The 24,220-nt window shown below is 42.2% G+C and overlaps 1 protein-coding gene across 2 annotated transcripts in view; it reads left to right on the plus strand.

Annotated features, from left to right (window-relative positions):
• Window positions 1–22,410, plus strand: part of PITPNC1 (phosphatidylinositol transfer protein, cytoplasmic 1) — a 208,182-nt gene extending 185,772 nt beyond the window's left edge. The window contains exons 7-10 of one of the 2 annotated variants that reach the window (XM_006092437.3): window positions 379–534; window positions 4,529–4,592; window positions 14,039–14,157; window positions 17,760–22,410. In XM_006092437.3, the coding sequence (XP_006092499.1) occupies window positions 379–534; window positions 4,529–4,592; window positions 14,039–14,157; window positions 17,760–17,765 (345 nt within the window). In that variant the 3' untranslated portion in view covers window positions 17,766–22,410. The remainder of the gene's footprint in view (window positions 1–378; window positions 535–4,528; window positions 4,593–14,038; window positions 14,158–17,759) is intronic. The other variant, XM_006092435.3, reaches the window with a different exon arrangement.
• Window positions 22,411–24,220: the final 1,810 nt, after the last annotated feature.

Here is a 24,220-nt window from a genome sequence, read left to right on the forward strand (position 1 = left end):
AGTGCGTGTCATAGCAACCGGTCCTTCCGTCATAATGGTCACTTAGGCTTTTATATATATAGATAATTTACACACCAGAGAGTTCACCATTTAAAGTGTTCAGTTCAATGGTTTTTAGCACACTCACAGAGTTTTGAGCCATCCCCTTAAATCTAATTTTAGAACATTTTTATCACCCCCGAAAGAAACTCTGTCTCCATAGCAGCCATTCCCTGTACTATACCCATCCCCTAGCCACTAGTCTACTTTCTTTCTCCATAGATTTGCCTATTCTGGATATTTCATATAAATGGAATTCTACAGTGTGGCCTTTGGTGAAAGGCTTCTTTTACTTAGCTTCACTTCTAAGTTATCATTTCTTTGGTATATTTTTTCCAGGATCCTAAACACTTCAAGTCAGAGAAGACAGGAAGGGGACAGTTACGGGAAGGCTGGAGAGATAGTCATCAGCCCATCATGTGTTCCTACAAGCTGGTGACTGTGAAGTTTGAGGTCTGGGGGCTCCAGACCAGAGTGGAACAGTTTGTACACAAGGTAAGTGAACAAAGAGCAGGTCCTGAGCCTCGGAACACGTACCTGTCTTTACGGTAAGCTGGAGTGAGTGATGTACGACAGATGCACAGGCGCTAAGCCAACACCAGGTAACTGCATCTAGGCAACCCTGTTTTCATGAACAGGCATTTTACATTCAGGTTTCATTTTCTTCCACTAATAGATGTTTTACACCATCTCCTATCCTGTACCTCCATGTCTGTTGTGTGAGTGTATTCAGGAAGGTGGATGTTCAAAACACTTACCCTATATGGAAGCAACGCAAGTGCCCATCAATAGACAAGTGGATAAAAAAGCTGTGGTACCTACATAAACAGTGGAATATTTCTCAGCCATAAAAAAGAATGAACTCTTACATTTGCGACAGCATGGATGGACCTAGAGGGTATGGCGCTAAACAAAATAAGCCAGACAGAGAAAGACAAATACCATATGGTTTCATTCATATGTGGAATCTAAAGAACAAAATAAATGAACAAAATAGAAACAGACTTAGAGACACAGAGATCAGGAGGGTTGGTAGGGCTGGGTGAAAGGGATTAAGAAGTACAAGTTGGTAGTTAACAAAATAGTCATGGGGATGTAAAGTACAGCATGGGGAGTGTAGGCAACAGTAGTGTAATAACTATGTATGGTGCCAAGTGGGTACTGAAAATATCAGGGGGATCACTTTGTAAAGCTTATGATTGTCTAACCACTATGCTGTACACCTGAAACTAGTACAAAATAATGCTGAATGCAAACTGTAATTGAAAAATTAAAAAAAAAAAGTTTAAAACACCACATACTTCTCCCTTTGGCATTGGGCTAATCTAGTTCCAAGCACAGGTACTTATACTTGGTACTTGGGTTGCAGGCAGAGGCACAGGGCTTATCTGCATGTGCACTCCCCAAGGATAATTCTAACTCTAAAGGTCCTGCAAATGTAGACCCCTGAGGCACCGTCTGAATGTAGAAGGCACCCCAAGAGACAGAACAAGAAATCCCGGGAGTCCCATTAGATGGTGCACTGCAGAATTTCTGCTCATATAATTCTGTCAACAAAGAATTGTGAACAATCTCAAAATACAGATTTCACTTCTATACCCACTTTGGCTAAGCTCATTAATTTTGCAGCAGGAATTCCCTTGGTAATGATTTAGGTTTTTTAGAAGTTTCTAACATGACCCCTGTCTTCGTGGGGAAAAAAAAAAAAAAGGAAATGTAGTGTTGAACACTGCCCTTTGTAACTCTTTCCATCTCCCTAAAAATAAATACTACCCACGTTGTCTCTGCATTCCAGCTAGGCTGGGTATGTGTTTGTTTTTCCTCTTAAAAACTGATAAAAAAAAAAAAAAAGCTTTCTGAAATTCTTTTGGAGGTGTTGGAATTTAAACTTAATGTGCTGAGCTTTCTGTTATTTAGATGGATGTGTCTACGGGGGACAATTGACAGTAAAATAGGGGACCTACTTGACCATAAAAAATTGTAAATCTTAAAATTAGGTCCAAGGAATAGACTGACCTTGGGCTCATGATTATCACAGACTCTGGAACAAATTGGAGACAGAGAAGGGTGCCGATCTGCTGAGCCTCAGAACCCATTCTGCCCAACCAGAGGAGGGAGCCGAGCAAGACACCTAGAAATCAAGTTCTGGGGCCTCCTGTGTGTCCCAGTTATTAAGCAGGAAGACAGTCAGGGCGCCCAGGGTGGATATTTCCCAGCCTCCGCTCTGTGTCGTTCTCAGGCTGTGACTTCCTACAATGTCCCCTCACTCCCTTTTCTTTTTAAATATATTTTATTGATTTTTTACAGAGAGGAAGGGAGAGGGATAGAGAGTCAGAAACATCAATGAGAAACATCGATCAGCTGCCTCCTGCACGCCCCCTACTGAGGATGTGCCCGCAACCAAGGTACATGCCCTTGACCGGAATCGAACCTGGGACCCTTCAGTCCGCAGGCCAACGCTCTATCCACTGAGCCAAACCGGTCAGGGCATTACCCCCTTTTCTTTACCACAGCGCTCATTGTGTTTCTTTTCTCACAGATGACTTGGGCTAGTTTTGAGAATCTGCTTCTTTAAAACACCTGTAAGAATTACACTCTGGCGTAGGCATTCCCATTGCCCATTTCCAAATGGAATGAAGTGCTACCAACGCCCAGCACACACCTGCTCTGGCACATGAGTCGCTAATGAGTGTCTGAGGCCAGCATTTGCATGGGCGCCTTTCTCTGAACACCTTTGTTTTTTTTTAAGAATCTTTTCACAGTTAAGGGGAAGAAATGTTTGAAAGCGAGCTATTAGCACATTATTGAGTTCCTGTTTCCAAGCAGACAGCTGTGTTGTGCTTAATGTAATAGGGTCTATTTACTGATGCCTCGATGCTGTTCTTTTGATTTCCATGAATTTGACACACTCGGCACTCAAGTATGTTCAGCTTCACGAAAATTTCTTATTTTCATTACGTTTCCTCCTTAAGCCTCACTAGCTACCCAGAGGCCTGGAATAATAAACACTTTCTGATAAATGCTTCCCTTGTTTCTGCAAATTCACCAAAATTAAAATCCTTTACTTATTGAAAAATGCTCAAACCTTCCATGAGAGGTTTTAGACAATTGCTGGATTTGTTCGGCAGTAAGAAAGGAATGTCAGAAGGAGAGCGTGAGTGTCCAAGAAACTTTTTAAAAAGGAGTATTTATGGAGGGCAAAAAAATAATGCCATGAATTAAAAGCACATAAATAGGGCTACTCACACACAAACTGTGTCTATATTATTTTTCTTTGTCTCCTGTTGCCATTATGTGTCACCATCAGAAACAGTTTCATTCTGATGATGACACATAATGGCAACAAGACAAGCTTATCATTGCCATTATGTTCTGTTCTACTTCAGGTGTCTTATTCCATTTCTTTCGCTAATAGTTTATTACTCTTGCTCCCCCCACCACTCCTATTACGTGAAAGTCAAGCCCAGAAAGATATTTATGCATCTTGTATCCCACACCTTCAATTATTTGTTTGTTTATTTGTTTTATTTTTTTATTTTTTTAATATATTTTATTGATTTTTTACAGAGAGGAAGGGAGAGAGATAGAGAGTTAGAAACATCGATGAGAGAGAAACATCGATCAGCTGCCTCCTGCACATCTCCTACTGGGGATGTGCCCGCAACTCAGGTACATGCCCTTGACTGGAATCGAACCTGGCACCTTTCAGTCCGCAGGCCGACGCTCTATCCACTGAGCCAAACCGGTTTCGGCTTATTTTATTTTTTTGTTAATCTTTCCACTGATTTTTAGGGAGAGTGGAAGAGAGAGGGAAAGACTGAGAAAAACACATCTATTGGTTGCCTCCTGCATGAGCCCTGACCAGGGCCCAGACTGGGGAGGAGCCTGCAATCAAGGTATGTGCCCTTGACTGAAATTGAACCAGGGACCCTTTGGTCCGCAGGCCGATGCTCTATCCACTGAGCCAAACCGGCTAGGGCGCTTCAATTATTTTAATATTTAAGATATTTCATCAGAGAAGAGTGTTAAGTGCTCTTTATTAAGAAGTGACCGGCTTCCCAGAAAAACTCTTGATTTCTAACATGTATGACCTCTTGGCGCCAGTGAGACATACCCTCTACAAATGAAAAGTAGAGCCTGTTTTAGGTAAAGGTAAACGAAGAGAGAAATCTCAAGGTGATTCGCCTGGAGATTCATTCCGGTCATTGCCATGTGACTGCCAAGTCATTCTCATTGGTTTGTACACACCTCCAGCCCGACTTCCAAGTAAGACGGACATTAATTTACACCAAGGACATGCCCGCCGTGGAAAGGGCTGAGGGTGAGCAGGTACAATACCTGTGCATGTCCTCTGTCATTGTCCTCCCATATGGACAGAGGGATGGAGACATTTATAATGCCAGGATTCCTAAAACTGGGAATGATCTATTTTCCAGGTAGTTTTAATCAAACATGGTATTATTTCAACCTTCTTCTTTTACTTTTTTAGGTGGTCCGAGATATCCTGCTGATTGGACATCGACAGGCTTTTGCATGGGTTGATGAGTGGTATGGTAAGTCAACTTCCCCGAAATAACTTGTAGGACAGTTTCATTACACATTGACTAGGGATTTCAGTCCATCTGGCTTTAAACGCTACCTAGAAAGACATCAACAAAGGCAGGGCTACTGCTTCCTGTATTGGAAATAGCACTGTTCACGAACATAATGAGGAAAAATGTAATGATAGAAGCCTGATCTAAAATAACTACAGTACTTAGGTGTTGAGGAAGTGGGACCTCAGTCAGTATGTTTGATGCTTGCTTACTTGACTTGCATATAGGACTCCATAATTCTCTGTGGGATGGGTTTCAGTCTCATCCTAATTTATACCAGACTTCAAGATCAAAGCTGTCTCAAGTGTCATACCAAGTGAACGTCGTCCTTTGATGCACAGATCACTTGAAATGCTCCCTCCCACAAAACAAGGATTCAGCAAGAGTTCAAGGGCAGAGGCCTAGATGCCCCCTTAATCCTAAGGCTATTGTTTTGGCCTTTTTCCTTTTTTTCTTTTTTTTTTTTTAACATGATTTGGGAAGAGTTTAGCAAGTTGTGCTCATTTCCAGTAAATGATGGATGGGGCACCCTCCCCAGATCCTCTGCACCGTCATTTTACCCACGAGAATCCTCTCCAGTCCCAGGAACAGTCATCAGACACTAGCGTCCTTGACTTTAAATAGAAACAAACACGCCCATTTGGTGGCTTGGGTTAGATCTGATTATCTACTGAGGTGCCCTTCTCCTTGGCCTTATCCTAAGTCACTGGATCTGTTCTGAGTGTCAGCTCGGTTGCATTCTGGTGCTTTCCTGTCACTGTTCCCCCAGTTCCCTCTTCAGAACAGAAGGTATCAAACTTCAAGTGAAAGGAGAGGGTGGACTGAATGGACAAAGACAGGGATCGTCAGTAATGTGGTTTGCTGTTTTTGAGCCACATTTTTTTAGAAACATGGTTTTGTAGGCCAAGGAAGGGCTTTTTATTTTTTGCAATTGTTCCCAGTTCTGCATCTTCTGAAGAACAAATGCATCTTCCTAGAAGAGATTCTTTTGCAAGATCACCACTTAACACAACCCCCAGGATGCTGCCACCTGTGGCCCGTGGGCTGGCTCAGCTCATGGTCCTGTGTCTCCCTGAGACCTGTCTGTGGTTGTCTTTTGTGAGGCAGGAGGGACGTCTCCTGTGGTTACTTCCCCTGATCTTTAAACCAATCTTTCCGGTTGTATTTTTCTGGGGAGCTTTTCTCAGATTCTTAGAGGGAGCACAGACCCCAAAAAAGGTGAAGAACTGGTAAATCCCAACTTGGATTCCTCCAGGCTTATGGTTTCCTTACCGCCTACACAAGGGATATGAAAAGGATATTCACAGAATAACAGGCCCAAACTGATAAGGAGGTTGGCAAGTGAAGGGGACCGGAAGGACCAAATATCTGCCACTTTGGGCACGTCAGTAGACGTCTCTCTGGTGCCCGGATGCCAGCATGGACTTTTAAGAAAGCTCAGCATCAAACAGGGCAGCTGGGTCCTGGTTCAGAGGACAAAACACTGCCAGCCTATCAATCGGGGAAGGGCTTGAGTAGAGACGATATAGAGAGAGGAAAACTTGTGGGTGGGCCTCCAGTAAGTGATCTGCTGGAGGGTGGAGGATGAGGACCGACTGGGGTAAGGAAGACTAAAATACTTTTAATCCAAAACCAGAAAAATCTCAGACTTTTACAGGGGCCCAAAGGTAGAATAATACATCGAAGGAACCTGGAGGCCTCCAGTCCTCTAGAGACCTCACAGAGAACACCTATCTGTTTACTTCAGATGGGCTCGGTGGAGACAGAACTCCAGGGTCCTGTTGACAAAAAGCCTTTTCTGTATCTGAGTGCAGAAAAGCAGCATGTGGGTCCATGGATGTAGACCATCAGGGTGCCGTGTACTCCCTAGAAAAGGTCTCTACCCCCAGTATACACAATCCTAGCCCTAACCAAACAGGCAGCCTTTTCACCCAGCAAGGGGTCTGAGAACCACCCCATCCATTTCGTGTAAGTGACTGCTGGCATCGTCCCCCGTCTGAGCTGCTCGCCAGCAAAACAGTGGCTCCTTCATTACACAGACGCAGACCCTCAAGTCAAATGGGTGGAAACGGCCCTGCCCACAGAGTGTCTTTTGAGCCTCTTATTCACAGTAGTGCTGGGGACTGTGGGCCTTTCAGGTAAATGGGCGTGTCCCTGGCACCGAAGCCAAACGTCTACCAGGAGAGCCCTTCAGTTTGGGGTACCTGAAGTTGCTTATTTTTCTTTGGCCTGTACAGAGTCAGGGAGGCTGTCGTCAGTAAACATGGACAAGGTCCAAAGTAAAAACAAACATACAAAAAACAACTCTGGCCTGTAGCTCATAGCCTGGTTCTCAAAGTGAAGTCCCTGGACCAATTACATCAGCATCCCCTGGTTACTTGTTGGAAATTCAGATTCTCAGGCCCTGCCCTACACCTACAGAATCAGGTGCACTGGGGTATAGGCCAGCAATCCGTGTTACTAAGCCCTCCAGATGAGTCTGATGTTCAGTAAAGTTTATGAACACCGGCGTATAGCATGAACTGCAAACCAGGTTAGATCGCAAGGAAGAACAGTTTGACTCAGTACAAACAGGTTAAACTAAAGAATGGTAGCCGTCTTCAGGACCAACTGCCAAATTCTGGTGCCTTGTGAGGATTAGAAAAGGGCGCCCCTTTAGGCAGATTCAGCAGGTGCTATCGTCCTGGGGCTAAATTTTAGCCCCATTCACCCCCTGGGCTAGTGTTCCTATTGCACACAAGCTGTACACGCTTATGCAATGGCAGCCCTGTATGTCTTTCTCCCTAGACTCACCATCTCCAGTGCTTAATTAAGAGTTAAAAAAAAAAAAAAGAAGGACATTGTAGCTGATGGTGATCTTTTCTTGCTTAAGGATTTTAATTTTGTATCTTTTCCAAGTCTCAGCATTTTGCTGTCGCATAACTAATTTCCTAAACAGATGTTATTCTGCTCATGTTCATAGTAAAGTGTAACCGTTTCCACTATTGAAGGAGTTGAGTTTGTCTTTCAAAGGCTTGATTGGTCTTTATCCGTGAGCCTTGAGTGTCTCCTGTGTGACTAGAACACTAATCAGAGAAGTAGCAACAAGGCATTTCAGAAAATGGGGTGGATAAAAATAGGCAGCCCAGCTTCATAAGAGCATGGTTTGCTTCACAGACTGATCGTATTTTGAGAAAGGAACACAGGATTGCCAGGGGAAGGCTGTTATTGAATGGAACCTCATGAACGTCTTATAAATCCTCACCATTAAAAAAAAAGATGGGGGCAGAGGGGTAGTTCTAACTGGTACAGATGAAACCACCTCATGACAATGACAGGAATCATCCTGGAGTCCCTAGAGCAGGCCTAACACTGAGTGCAGCAAGCTCAAAGTGGAGAAAGGCGTGCCTAGAGATTTAGCATGAGCTGGTTGAGTTCACCAGGCCAGCATTTTCCAATGGCCTCACATGACCTTGAGTGCGCTGGCTCTTCCTAGTAGGCAGTATTTATGTTCATTTCTCTGGGGAGAGAACCCATAACTTTCCATCAGCTTTTTAAAGGGATCTGTGACCCCGCCCCCTACTTCCTCAAATTAAGAACTATAGGAAAAAAATGACAGCTGTAGATTACAACCCGGGATCTTAGTGGTCTGAATTAGAACATGTAAAGGGTATGCACCAAGCTTTAAGGATTGGCTACTTTCACTGCACAAAAGGTGTAGCCACCCTAACCTATTTATAATAAGCATCGTTCATCTTATAATCATTTTTAAAGGTTTAAATAAGGCACTTCCCAAAGGATAGCCTTCATTGTGGTGGAGCCAAAGGGATATCACATCTAATTCAGGATTGCTGGAGCCTCCCCCATGCCCAGCCCCACACCCAACCCAGCCACTTGTTCAAGAGTTCCATTTTGACTTCGAGCAAGAAAAAATGAGTTCTATTTAGGCTGAGGAGCCTGGAAGTGGAGAGAAAATGTTTATAGAAGGAAATATAACATAATGCGCCATTGGACAGGTTATTGAATTAGAGTTGGTAGAGCCTTTTTAAAAATTTTTAGTTGCTCAGGTTTGGCTCAGTGGATAGAGTGTCAGCCTGGGAACTGAAGGATCCCAGGTTCGATTCCGGTCAAGGGCATATGCCCTGGTTGTGGGCTCGGTGCAGCCCATCAATGATTCCCTCTCATCATTGATGTTTCTATCTCTCTCTCTCTCCCTTCCTCTCTGAAATCAATAAAAATATATTTTAAAAAAATTTTTTTAGTTGCTGCAACTGTGCAGTGCAAGGTAGGAAAATTCAGGCTTGCAGACATTTTGTTCCTTGGTATTTGTAGTTTCTCTGTATGTTCAACTGACTTCTATCCTAAAGGCTTTCCAGATATATGATCTTGCCTCTACTTCCTGTAAAATCAGTCTACCTTCTTTTGTTTTTGTTTGTTTGTTTGTTTGTTTTCAGAGAGGAAGGGAGAGGGAGAGAGAGAGAAACATCAATGATGAGAGAAAATCATTGATCACCAGCTTCCTGCACTCGCCCTAGCATGTGCCCTTGATCTTCAGTCCACAGGCCGGTGCTCTGTCCACTGAGCCGAACCAGCTAGGGCCAGCCTGCCTTCTCTAAAACTAAAAAGATTGAAAGAAAATTTCCACCATAAACACAGTTGAAAGACTAGGAGAAGATAACTCGCAATATATGTAGCTAACAGAGGATTAATTAATATAAAAAGTGGTCCTATAAGTCAAAAATCCAACAACTCAGTAGAAAAAAGGTAAAGTAGGGACAATGAGCGGGTTAAAGACACATTTGTAATACTTTAATCAATAAAAAAAAAGGTAAAGTACACGAGCAGGTAAATAGTAGAAAAAGAAAGGCAAAGGCCAATAACCTCACTACTGTTAAAAAAAAAATTAATGAAAACAACAGGAAGATACCACATTTGCCCATCTGATAGCAGAAATTTAAGAGAGTGACAATATTTAGTTTTGGATAGGTGGGAGAACAAATTAACAGTTTTTATGAAAATGATAAGTACAAATAGCCTGTGACCCAGCAATTCCACTTCTAGAAATTTATTCTTAAGGAATACTACACATGTGCTCATGAATATAGGTACAAAGCTATTCAGTGTCATGTTGTTTATAAAAGCTAAAAATTAGACTTGGTCCATTAACAGGAATATGGTCAAGTAAATTATGATACACCCATACTATGAATATTATGTGTAACAGTTAAAAAGAATAAGGTAGTTCTTATGTACTGGTATGGAAATATGTACATTTCCCATTATTGGAAAAAGCAAGCCAGAGCAATATGTATAGCATAGTTTAGGATGGTATCATTCCATACTTGTAAAAATAAATGAGAGTATGCAGGTTAACATACATGTAAATTTGTTTATTTTTAAATCTGGCAATCTGTGCCTCAAACTCTTAACAGTGGGTATTTCCAAAAGGAATAGTCTTTGTGGGGGAGGTTAAAAGGAGTTAAGCTCTTTTCTCTACATAATCCAATACTACCGGAATTATTTCCTTGAAACATAATTCATGCATTACTTGAGTGATTCATTAAATAATCATTAGAACCTGTTTTTGTTTTAAGTAGGAAATGGGTGAAGTGGGCCTAGATTCATAAAGTTGAGGTAGATTTTGCTCTTTAATGAGAGCCTTCAGTTCATGGTTTAGGAAATCAAAGAAGATTCACCAATTAACAAATCCCCTGGGCCCTGTACTTCTCTCTGGAAGCTGGGCTGATGGTAGAGGAGGAGGTTTCACCCGGGCTACCTGCTCTGCCCTCCCCTGAAGGAGGGTGAGGAAGAGAAGGAAAGAAATGGCCTCGCAAGAGGACAGAGAAAAGAAATCTTGCTCCACCGAAATGCAATGAAGGGCATTTATACCCCAGAACCACTTCCCAAGTGCCGCTTCTGCCCGTCAACCTCTGACAGCCGAGGGTCAAAGATATCGGACGGACCTTTCTTAGAAGAAATACTGTGCTACTTCCAATATTCTTCTAAATTGGACTATTATTTAAGAAACCTTATTTAAGAGAAGTAAATTATGACCTTCTAAAGTTATAAATTAAGGGGTGATTATTTTTCAGTTTACTTGCAAAATAATGAACATAGGCTTCTTTTAATTAAGAGTTGTCCTGACACACATAAGCGTTTGCTTGCTTGCTGGAAACAAAGAGATCCGAACCTAAACGGTTAGACGTCACTGATGATTAAAAATCGATCAGTAATGAAGATGAAGCAGCTCTGGAAGGATAATCTAGCCTTGGGCACCTATAATTGGATTTACTAGAAAATTGATTCACATATAGATTGCAAGGTAATATACTTTGCAGAAGCAAGACATAATACATTTTACCAGATCATCTGAACAGGAACGTACAGTTTTCACTTGAGTAAGCTTTCCATAAATTGCTAAGAATACGGAAAATGTTTACTCCATTTCCATAAGCATGTATAGTATGTGGGAGTAGTTCAGGATTCAGGCAAACATATTTCACTTTCCGCATCAGCAGGGACCAAATTATCATCATCTTTCGGAGAATCACTTCGTTAGAAATGTTCACACTCTTTTTAAAAAAAAAAAAATTTTTTAATCGATTTTTAGAGAGGGAGGGAGAGGGAGAGGGAGAGAAAGAAACATCCATGTGACAGTGAAACATCGATTGGCTGCCCCTTGCACACCCCTGCCTGGGGATGGAGCCCACAACCTGGGCATCCTGACCGAGAATCAAACCGCAACCTGTGCACAGTACGACGCTCAGCTAACAGCCACACCGTCCGGGGCGAGAAATGTTCACCCTTATGTGGTCTGATTGGGAGGTGTGTTGTTGTTGCTTTTCTTTTAGACAAAACTTCCTGAAATTTTGTTTCTTAACTTTTTTTATATATTTTTTTTATTGATTTTTTTACAGAGAGGAAGGGAGAAGAATAGTGAGTCAGAGACATCAATGAGAGAGAAACATCAATCAGCTGCCTCCTGCACACCCCCTACTGGGGATGCACCCACAACCAAGGTACATGCCCTTGACCGGAATCGAACCTGGGACCCTTGAGTCCGCAGGCCGACGCTCTATCCACTGAGCCAAACCGGTTAGGGATGTTTCTTAACTCTTAATCTTAAAAAAGGGGAGGGGGATGTCCTGTTTCTAGAAAGGGCACCATTCTAGAAAAGTGTATCTCCTTACCAATTCCAGATTGATGGTAACCCTCTTCTAATGACCACAAATAATAGATTGTTAAATGGTGTTCTTTTTTTCATTCTCACACAAATACTGCATATTTGAGGTAAAAAATGTGGAGAATATAAATAAGCAAAAAGAAGAAAATGATCATTAGCTGTCATTCTAACACCTTGAAACAATCACGGCTTACATTTTGAAATGTATACTTTGTCTTTTTAAAATGTATATAATGCTTTTCTGGCAAAAAAAGATTTCACAGAATATGGCTAAGTTTTTACCTCCTGTTTCTTATTTAACAATATACCCAGGACATTTCTCTGTGCTGTTAAATATCCTTCTACATTACTTGTGTTTGCACAGTATTGTCGGCCCCCTGGGTTGTTTTCAATTTTTTACTATTATGAACAAGGCAGTAATGAGAGTATCTTTGTTATTAAATTCTGCATCACATCCATTAAATTGATATATCTTTGAAAGCACATAGTCACACAGTGTAAGCCCCTCTCTTAACATTGAGCTAATTAAAGATAAAGAATGATTTGTGTTGGAACTCACTAGAACAGAGAAGCTAAAAAGCCTTTGTGAAGGGGAGAGAAGAAATATCTTTAAGTTTTAAACTTAGAGCTTAGAATCGCCTCAGTATTCATTCCAGGTATATTTGTGTTTAAGAAATTTTGATAACCAGCCATTGAAATGAAAGTGATTGTATTGACAGGATGTGTTATTATTGTTAACTAAGGTGCATTTGTTCTAATCACAAAGCAGCATCTCTTTATTGCTTCCAGTTACCTCAATTTTCTAAAACAAAAGCATGCTCTTCGCTTGGCCAGATTCTGCTTAGCTTTCTTGATACTTACATTGCTATGGGCAGCGTTCTTGACTGACGGTTTGGGGATGTGAGGGGGACCATCCACTAAATAACATAGCCCAGGTCTGGGTTTAGAGCCGCCCTCTACCCTGGCCTCAGACAATACTGAGTTAAATCAGAAACTTCTGACAAGTCTGCCTTTTGGAAATAAAGAGAATCTCACATGACACACATGGATTGATATAAAAAGACAGCAAACCACATGCTGCAGAAAACACGTAAGGAACCATTCCAGCTGTGAATACCAGCTCTAAGCCTCCAAGTTAATTAGTGACCAGGGTGGGTGGTCGATTAACGATTGCTCAGCATACCTTTATTGTAAAGAGGCGTGAAGTTAAATTCTGCCATGAGAGCAACAGAATGCCCATCTGGGACAGGTGTTGATAAATTGTAGTAAAATAGCCAAAGGAGCAAGGTGAGCGTGGGGGGTACAACAACAAAAATATTTAAAGTGAGTCTGATGGTTATGTTTTTGGACTTCACATACTGAAACTGGACAGGTTCCGTGTTTACGTTTTTTATCAGTTGGGTTAGGACAGTGTTTCTCAACCTCAGCACCCCTGACAGTTGGACCAGGTAGTTAATTCTTTGTTGGAGGAAGGGTGGCATCCCAATTGTGACAATCAAGAATGTCACAAAATTGCCCCCCGCTGAGAACCACTATTTTAACAGATCATTATCCTGAATCCTGAAAGCCTGCAGACGCGGGCCAAAAATCATAATGTCATGTGCCGTTGTATTTATAGATGAGTGTGGGTGTAAGTAGTGCCAGCCACCTTCAAGCTGTTAGGCTAGACTTGGAGTCAGTGTAGACCTGCACTCTGACACCACGCGTTCTGTGCAGAAGCTCACCTGTGTGTGAGCACTGCACCCAATCTCACTTACACCCATGAACATCGTTCCGTGCCTTCTACGTCATGTCTCCTACAATAGCAATGAAAGTGTCCTTTCTCTTGTCGAATGCACTGATTTACAGAACCTCTTTGGAAAGGTCTATGGAAGGTAAGTTTTAAGGCAAACACAGCTGAGCACATCCCTGAAGGGATCTTCTAACTCTGCTTTAGGAGATCTCAGGCTATGGCACTGCCCACGCGCTCCTACTCCACCCACTTAGCTCACTCTACAGGAGTCACCCCTAAAAAATGTCCACTCTTCCCTTTCTACGACTACTTTGAGTTCCCTTCCTTGTACTCACTGCCCCTCTGGCTGGTTTAGCTAACTTTATGATTTGCTTTCCATAAAGTTAGTGAATCCCCTGCTTTTTAAACCTCTCTTTGGCTTCTGCTAAGCTACCATCTTTCCCCTAAAGTCTCCCCATTGAAAGTGTGCATTTAATAACGGAAGTTGCCAACGTCTTGACCTTCTTTCAGATATGACAATGGACGATGTTCGAGAATACGAGAAAAACATGCATGAACAAACCAACATAAAAGTTTGCAATCAGCATTCCTCCACTGTGGATGACATAGAGAGCCAGGCCCAAACAAGTGTATGTAGAATTTTTAAAACATGTTGCCCCCTCCCTTTACCAAACGTGCAGATCAGCTGATCTGTGAAATGCTGCCAGCGCTCAGTTCTCAGGCTCCCACCCAGAGCGTCGTCGCCCAGGGGCTGTTGGGAAAGAACCTCTCACTTGTAGACATTTTGAATCTTTAAAGCCGCTTGACGTGCAGGTGTTTCAGTCATAAAGCCAAGAACACGGAGAGTGGAAACATTTTGTGGGACTAGTGAAGGCCTGGCCTGCACCAGAAGAGAATAGAGGGGTAAAAACAGGGGTCGTATGAAAACCAGAACTTTTGAAAACATAGGTAACAGTTACTCATTCAAGGGAAGGCTTCTAACCCATCTGGTCTTTTAGGTTTCCTTACATTTGCTCTGAAATGCTTTCTATGGCCTTTTATAGCCGTTTTACCCATTCGGTTCATCTTTGCTAGGTGAATGTCCAGGTGGGTCTGTGGTCCCTTCATGCACCTGGCAGGGCAGTGACGGTGTGGTGAGTGGGGACTCTGCCAGATCTAGCCAGGGGCGTCAGATAAGCCCCAGGGAGCCTCAGGTTATTCCCAGGCACGTGGGAAACTGAGCGTTGACTGTAAGGTGTCTGCCAGCATTTTACATATTCTAGTTGTATTCATGCTAATGAAGAGGAGCTACAGATGACAAAGGAAAATGGAACCTCTGAGTCACTGGTATGTGCCTTTGGCCAGAGCTGGGATCTCTGGTTGGCAGCTTGAGCTCACATGCCCCAGAGTAACACATTAATTAGATTTTTAAGAAACTGATGATGCTGTAGTTGTAGGAGATTGAGAGATGGCTATTGTAAATGGATGCTTTGGAATTGTGAAGACCTTCGGTTGCACTTTGGAAATCTTTAGTTGAGTTTTTAGAGCATGTCTTTGGAATGTGCCCTGCAAGGCCGCTGTTGGATCCACGTGACTGCCCTCCAGGTTGAAATGGCCCTACCGCTTCCTCCCCATTTTGCACGCGGTGATTGGATTCGCGGAAAACCCTTCTCACCAGTTAGCCCAGGTGATCCTCGCTGCACAGATCAGTTCGGATAGGACCTCTGTCTTCCTCTCTCCCGGTTCTAAAGTTAGAAATGCTCCTTCAGGAACCTGTCCTTGAATTTTCATCACTCTCAATTACCTTTTCTTTTAGGAATGTTAGACACCAGTTCCCCCTCAGCCGCTCTCTGAAAGCTGCTCACTGTCAGGATGACCAGACAAAGGAAGCCAGAGGACTGGGAGAGACGCCACACGTCTCAGAGATTCAAAGCACAAAGCTGGTCTCCTTCTGAGTTCTTACGGCTTCCAGCTTCAGCTCTGTGCTTGGTTTTCTTTCCGTTTTACTGCAATTACTGGTGTTAGGTCAGTTTACCACGTAGACGGTGGTGCCTAGAATGGTTCTCCCCAGGCGAAACCCGTGCACGGCTTCTCTGACTGCAACTCACAGGCGTTCCCATGACGTCAGCAAGAGATATGCCTACTAGTATCTCTTCCAAAGTTACACAGTGTGGTTATTTTGAATGCTGGCGACATTTCCCGTATTCTGTGGCATTCCTTCAAATTGGAGATTATTTTTCCATTGTCTCTCTTCTCCAGCATAATGAAAAACAGTTGAAATCAAGAGGCTGCTGTCCACCACAAATAAAAACTGCATGAGTGCCCAATAAAACTTAAATCATCAACCCGAGTAGAAACAAATTAGATTGAAATTATGCAAAATTAACATCCATGACCAGGACAATAAGGAAATTGTCTCCTTTTCAATTGAGCAGTTTCAGTGCCTTCAAGGAAGGGAACTTCTGAGAGACTCCGGAAGGGACTGTAAAATCAAAATTCTGTCTCCTCTGGGTGACTTCTGCTCTCTGCTGGATGCATGGAGTAGGACACTGTGCTCAGCTGCTTTTTCACAAAGCCCGATTTCTCCGAGATGATATCCATTTATTAGAGAAGAAACAGACCCCAATTCAGTGACATTTTCCTGAGAATCTCAATTTTATTTTGCAGTACCTCTTTTTAAAAAGACATAATCTCTTTTCTTAGCTTAATAGGCTTAGTGGTCTTTTTTAAGTGGTAGGTTTACAAGTATGATTTTTCTTGTTCTCTTCTGAGTTTTATATCAACACAGCCATAATTTTTTATTTCCTTTGTAAACAAAACATTCCCTTTCAGAAAATTTAGTGATTGTTTCCAGGAAATCTGCTTAAGGATTTTGTTTTTTGAAAAATATTTCTGCCGTAACCAGTTTGGCTCAGTGGATAGAGCGTCGGCTTGCGGACTGAAGGGTCCCAGGTTCGATTCCGGTCAAGGGCATGAACCTTGGTTGTGGGCATGTCCCCAGTGGGAGGTGTGCAGGAGGCAGCTGATCGATGTTTCTCTCTCATTGATGTTTCTAACTCTCTATCCCTCTCCCTTCCTCTCTGTAAAAAAATCAATAAAAATATATTTAAATATATATATATATATATATATATATAAAGAAAAATATTTCTGATTTGCTCATGTGTTATTATGTGACACATATATCAGGATCGGGCAAATGTAGGTTTACAGTTCATACAGAACAATACAAAAATGAATAAATAATAATACAAGAATAAACTGTTTCATGTACTCACAACTGTAAACCTACCTTTTCCACACACTATATGCAATTTTGGGGCCATTGATTGTTTTAGTTACCTTCTCTTTATAGAAAAGATGGCCAGGTCTGATAATAGTCATACCCACAACACACACACACACACTCACTGCTCCGGTCTGATTCTGTACTCCTGATGTTTTCTTTTATATATATACTAGAGGCCCAGTGCACGAAATTCGTGCACTTGAGGGGGTCCCTTAGCCCGGCCTGCACCCTCTTGCAGTCTTGGAGCCCTCTGGGGATGTCCAACTAAGCTGTCTGTCAGACATCCTTAGCGCTGTCACGGAGGCGGGAGAGGCTCCCACCGCGGCCACTCTGCTCGCCAGCCATGAACCAGGCTTCTGGCTGAGTGGCGCTCCCCCTGTGGAAGCACACTCACCACCAAGGGGCAGCTCCTGCATTAAGCATCTGCCCCCTGGTGGTCACTGCACATCATAGTGACCGTTCAGTCGATTTGCATATTAGCCTTTTATTATATAGGATATGTATTGATTTCAGAGAGGAAGAGAGAGAGAAACATCAATGATGAGAGAGAATCATTGATCAGCTGCCTCCTGCACACCCCCTACTGGGGACGGAGCCCACAACCCAGGCATGTGCCCTGACCAGGAATCAAACCATGACCTCCTATTTCATAGGTCAACGCTCAACCACTGAGCCACACCGGCTGGGCACTCCTGATGTTTTCTAATTGAGAATAGATAAAACACTCACTGAAGAGTGCTTGGGAAGTCTTAGAGATGGGTATTCTAAAAGGAATATTATTTCAGAGGTTTGCCTCTGTAAAAAGGAAAAATTCAGGGTTTAACATTTTAGTGATAATTTGGGTTTATAATCAGGAGAGGCCCCTTTTTCATAGGGTTCCATAGGTCCTTTAAAAACAGGCGTAGAGATGAATCCATTTGCATGTCTTCTAAATAACTTTCTATCTTTTTCTTTTCTTTGAAGACATGACAATGGATGAAGTCCGAGAATTTGAACGAGCCACTCAGGAAGCCACCAACCAGAAAATTGGAGTTTTCCCACCTGTGATTTCTATCTCGAGCATTCCCCTGCTGCCTTCTTCAGTCCGCAGTGCCCCTTCCAGCGCGCCGTCCACACCTCTGTCCTCAGACGCACCTGAGTTTCTGTCTGTGCCCAAAGATCGGCCCCGGAAAAAGTCTGCCCCAGAAACTCTCACGCTTCCAGACCCCGAGAAAAATACCACCCTGAATTTACCTGGCGTACCCTCTTCAGACAGGCCATGCCGGCCCAAATCAGAATAACTTCATATGAATATTTCATGGGGTTTTATATTTTCATTTTCAGGGTTGGTTTTCTTGTTTTGTTTTGTTTTTTAAGAATCTTCTAATATAGAAAAAGACTGCTTTGTCACTCAAAACATGTTCCTTCGATCTGAGTGTGCATGTGGTTAAGTAATTTCACATATAATATGAGTCCCCAAATATGCCACACAGCATCATATTAGATGCAACATGTAAGACATGCAAAAGACAGAAGGCATCTCCTGTAGCCACAGCTGGAAGCCTGGGAGGAAGCCTTGTTATTGGGCATTTGCTGCGGTTGGCATGGGCTTCAAGGGTAAATAAATGAAAACTTTGCACCACTGTGGTACAAGGTGTGATAAAATAGTGAAGTCAGTTTCCTCTGGTTAAACCTGAAATTCTCAAAAATACTCTCAGGCGGAACATACCTAATTGTTAAATTTTGAACTGCTCATCGCCAATACTTGAATACCAGTAGTTACTAAAATTCCTATTTTGGTTAGTCTGACTCAGGATTTGGGGCCTAATTAACACTTTAAATTTTTTGAAAATTTTAATTATCAACCCACAGAGGCTCCACGTGCAATTAATGATAACTTATTTATACCTTTCACAGAATTTAATAAAGATTCCACTTGCTTCTGTCTTTTAATAACTTTTCCCCTATGTGCCCTCAGAAATCTTGAGAATTAAATGGGTGAATGTGACCTTAACTTGACAGATTTTGGAAGGGTTGAGTTAGGAACCAAGAGGTCCAGGTGAGACAAACATCTTTTTTCTCTACAGGTACCAACAAACCTTAACTTGTCAGCTTCTATCATCCATGAAGATTCTCAGAATTTGCAATTAATTAAGCAGAATTTATTGACTACTTACTCACTCAAAAAGTTCAAGGGTAGAGTAAGCTAACTGGACTTTCACTCTGTTGGAATATCTGGTTCGGGAAACCCTAAAAAAGAGAATTGTTTTTCATCTCCCTCCTGGTTTTACTTTTATTTTTTATTTTTTTCTCTTCCCCGCCCCCTCCACACTCCCCTGGTTTTATTTTTAATAACATCCAGACTTCCTGGACCCGATGGCCCGTCACGGGACCTTAGAAAAGACTGTCATTCTCTTGCTCCTTACTTGAAATCCAAATATTGGGATGTCCCAGAAGTTGAGTAAATACTGTCAAGTGGGAGGAGAGAATGAGCAGAATTGTTGACTCCTATTTGTAAAGCAAAAAGGAGGAGAGATACATGTCCTTCCGTCTAGCTTTCTTTTCTGAAAGTATTGCTAATGCAAGATTAGATTCAAGGTTGACGGGAGGCAAGCTCATTCACCAAAGTGGCAGAAAGAGAACTCCCCTTTGATCTGAAAAGGAAAAACCTGCCACCTTCGCACCTCACTGCCTTTAAACGCAGAAGGAAGGGCAAGCAGTATCTATATTCACTTTTGTCCTCCAGGAGAGGAAAAGAGCAAAGTAACTGGGCAACAACAAGCCCCCAGCTAGCCTTCCTCTCCATAACCTCCAACCTCAGGAAAGGGACCTTCCCACACAGATTCCAAAGGAAACATACAGACCAGGGAGCATAGCCTCCTCCTCTCTCCTGGCCTCAGCCAGTGGACCCGGCCTGCTTCTCTCTCTAAGTGCTCGGCACTCTGCATTGTGTCTTTCAAGTTGACAAACTTCCAGGTGCAGGCGCTGGCCCCTGAGCCCAGCATCAAGTAAGCATAAGTTATATGTCAGACTGTCAAGATCATATCTCTATCTACAGGTTGATATTTAGCTTGAAAAAAAAATTTTTAAACCCAGAACTCAAGGGAAACCAGTTACAAATAGCTTAGGTCAACATGCATCTCTTCCCTAAGAGCGAGATAGCATTGTAGTAAGACATCTTTGCATGGTATGGTAGCATGATTTTTTGCTTGTGGGAAAACTTAATCTTTTACCGAACCCCTTGGACTTTTCGACGGCTCCCTTTCCACACAGTAGTCCTTAAGGATTATGTTTGGCTTCAGAAAGCAAAATTCTATTTTCACAAGGCAGCGATCGTGTGTGTGTTTGCTTACCATTTATTTACGAGCTGAAATCAGCTTTGTCACAAGTGGGGGTGGGGTCATTTTCTAATGGAACCGATCTATTTTGTGCATGTTGTTAACACATCTGATGCCTAGTTTTTCCACTCATACCATTGCTGTTCGTAAAGTAGCTTCTGCTAGCAAGGTCAACCATCCTATCTGCTTTAGAAAGGTAATTTCTCATTTCCTCCTGTGAGTTTTCTTTCTCTCATAGCCAGTACAATACCACGGACATCAGTTACAAACTGCTAAAGATAGTGTGCGTTTTAGCCATCAAAAGTGTGTGCACTTAAAATACATTCAGTTTTCTGTCTACATGTGGTTTGTGTGCATTTAAGAAAAGGGGAGGGGGGGTGCATATATTCCTTCAGCTGCTTTGAATATTGAATCCCATCATCGTGAGCATACGTGACTTCACCATTTTATCTGCCTTGATTTCCAAGTGTCATTTTACATTCTCCATACATGCCTTTGTTTGTTGTGGGATACAAGCCTGCAATGAATGTGTACATAGAACCTTAATAATTCCTATAAGGATGGAAATGCAATGGCTGCATGATGGAAACTTAGAAGAAGGAAAAAGGCAGAAACTTGAATTAAGCATGTTTGGGGGTGGGGGGAATAGAATCTTTAACTCAGTGCCTCTGTCTGCAATGTGGAAACCTTCGACTTTGTTCACCAAAATTGTATTATACCTGTATGTACATATATAGAAATATAGTATAGTGAATCAAACACCACCAGTTTGAAGTCTCTGGTAGCCAAATTAAAGTAATCCACAGAATAGCACATGCGCAGCACACCATCTTCATCTCTGATGTTGGTGAAAACCATGGCAATGGCTGTACATTTCATTACTTCGGGTGCATTTCAAATACCAGGCGCCCCTGTGCTTTTCATGGGCTGTGTGTGGTACAGCATTTGTAGCTTTGACTGCTTTCCCAGGATCAGAGGGTCTTGGTGTTTTTCCCGCGTGCACTTTGTCAGAAGTTAGCTCTGAACACCATTTCATGTTTCTACTTTTGGGCTATAGTAAAACTATAGTAAAACTAAGGAAGCCATGAAATTTTTCACTCACCATCGTTATAACAGGCACAATATGTGTTCGCTGGTGAACTAATTTATAAACCCTTCTTTTACAATTTTGCATCTGTGTGGGAAGAATGGTTTTAATGTATTTGGAGGTTTGTAGTAGCCATGTTTTGGGTGTGAGAATAAATCTCTAAGCGCAGTCGTGGTTGTACAATGCAGGCACAAAAACCCAAGACCCCACAAGTAATTACAGGGTTTTCTTTCAAGGCACTGTAATACTGGCCTAGAGAATAGATCCTGACACTTCTCCAGAAATCATTTTCCTGTGAAAATTGCAAGGCTAATGTATGTATGTACATTTTTAAATTCTACTTTCCTTGGTAGCTCTTCAGGGCTCAGAGACAGCAAAGTCACTGTCTGGTTTAGGTCAGTAGGAATTTTACTTTTCAGAAGGGCCAGAGTATAATTCAGATATAAGATGTAATTAGATAATCCAATAGACAGGAATTGTCTAAATAGTTTTAGTCCCTTTCTGATCATCTGACTCAGTAGGCTAGGTAACAATCTGCCATCTTGAGCCCTAATTCTTGAAATTAAAAAAAATATATATGTTGTGTGGCTGTAACTGGTCAAACAACTCGTTCTTGCTGAGACTGAAATGTCACGCAATCGCACAGCCTTGGCACGCGGAGGCAACACTGGGTTCTTGTGTGTTCTACCTTCGGAACGATCTGTTTGCATTTGAAATGTAAGTGTTTAAGCTTTTTAGGAGTTAGTGCAATAAGAGGATGTGAATGTGGAGACCTTTTCAGATGTGATTCATGGTAATTTTGTTGTTAAGTTAATGCTATAGGATGATGTGGCCTAAAAGGGAAAGCATGTCTATTGAATTGCAAGTCCCCCTTCAGTTCCTATGTATCACCAAGAAGAGGTTCTTTGAGTTGCTGTTATGCCTACGCCACTTCTGTGTCGCTTCAAGTGTCATTTTTTAGTGTTTACATTTCAAGCTGGGATCTTGATTCGTTCAATGGGTCGATATACCACTGCCACTGCTGAAGGACCAAGGTTTGGAGTGCACAGTGTTACAGTCTACAAGCAAAGCAAACAAAAGGTGACCCTCACACATGCCATCCTTCTGTGTCATTTTATGGCTGTTTTGTGTTTTCCCCCCAGTTATTTATTATTGTTAATAACTTCCTTTTTCTTACCTTCTATTGTAAATAAAGTACAAAGCAATCTTCTTTCCAAGTGTGGCTTCCTCTCTCCACTGGTCTCAAGGGATTGCTGGCAATTGTGAGTTTGTGGGTTGATGGGAAAGAAGTGATCAAGGAAGAAGAAACAAGCCAATGGCCGGTACTTAGACCCAGGTCTAGGGGATTTGTGTGCAAGGAAGCCTGGCCTGCTAATAGCCGTGTGGTGCCTTCAGGGAAAGCCTGGGTGCCAGCTCTAACTATCCAGCCAAAAAATACCCACGGAGAGTCTGTAACCCAGTGGGACACACACATAGACTCATCCACCCATCGAACAGGTGCTTGGTTCCCCTTACCACAGGTGAGACCACAGTGTGAGTGGTAACCAAGAAAAATCATCCTGAAGGAATCTGTAGGTACACCACCCGAGTGGAACACCAGATTCTCTCCTCGTGTATGTATGTGTATTTATGCGTGTGTGTGTGTGTGTGTGTGTGTGTGTGTGTAACTTCATGTGGTTCAGCGGTTCTCAACCTGTGGGTCGAGACCCCTTTGGCGGTCAAACGACCCTTTCACAGGGGTCGCCTAAGACCATCCTGCATATCAGATATTTACATTATGATTCATAACAGTAGCAACATTACAGTTATGAAGTAGCAACGAAAATAATTTTCTGGTTGGGTCACAACATGAGGAACTGTATTTAAAGGGCCAGAAGGTTGAGAACCACTGATGTGGTTGATCCAGGCAAAATCTGCTTTCAAGTTTATTAGATTGACTTTCTCTGCTTAATTATGAGCCCTCTAATATGCCATACTCCCATAAATTCTTCCTTTTCTATAGCATGCAATCTAGTAGGATATCCCATTCCAGTCCAAACATTTAACTACTTCTCCTACTCCTGGGAAAATTAGAAACAGCTTTGTACTTTGCCTTAATGCTCTTGCTCTGGTCCCAGCATTGAGGTCTCTAGCTCCTATACAGTGGAAGAAACTGGACTTCTCTGATTTATTTAGACGTTCAGTGCCTTCTCTCATTTGCTAAGCTGCAGAACTATTCATTGTTCATTGGTTACTTACAGAAACAAAAGCATAAGGAACCGCATTTAATTGAATAAACAAACATCAATTTGAAGTCATTTTGTTTTCATACTCTCAGTGATAACAGACATTGAATGATGCATCTTTACTTGAGGATTTCCTGAAAACCACCTGTACCTGCCAAGTTTTATTTTGTTTCATTTTGGTTTAACCAAGAGAGAATCAAGGTAAAAACTCGAGCTCGCTGTTATTTTAGAATCAGTGATTCCTGATTGTAACAGGATCTTGGTAAGGACAGAGCTGAGTCTTGCCTACGTCTTTCATTTCCCTTCTTGGAAAGAATGTGATGATAGATTGCGTATGCCGTCCAAAAAAAGGAAGGTTAGCAGCCTGTGCGTCATCCTCTCTTTGACCATGAGCCACGTGAGAGCCACCCCGGAGGAAGAGAAAATTCTCCTCAAGGAGAATGAGTGATCCTAGCAAACCAGGACATGGTATTAAATTTGCCCTCCAGTTAGTTTGGAATCTGACTGCAGTCTTGGTGTTATGTGTCCAAGTTAACTTTTTATTTTGTTCTTGGTGTTATGTGTCTAAGTTAACTTTTTATTTTGACATAATTTTAACTTTTTCATAATGACATAACAGAAAGTTGCAAAGACATGTACATGGATGTTCTGTCACCCTTCACCCAGCCTCCCCGAGTGATAACAGCTTGTACAGCTATCATACAACAACATCACAACCACAGAGCACATCAACCTGGTGAAATCTGAATAAGCTTTAAGTGTACAATTCAGTAGCCTTGAATATACACAATGTTG

Source organism: Myotis lucifugus, unplaced genomic scaffold (genome assembly GCF_000147115.1).
Source record: "Myotis lucifugus unplaced genomic scaffold, Myoluc2.0 scaffold_100, whole genome shotgun sequence".
Taxonomy (NCBI): Eukaryota; Metazoa; Chordata; class Mammalia; order Chiroptera; family Vespertilionidae; genus Myotis; species Myotis lucifugus.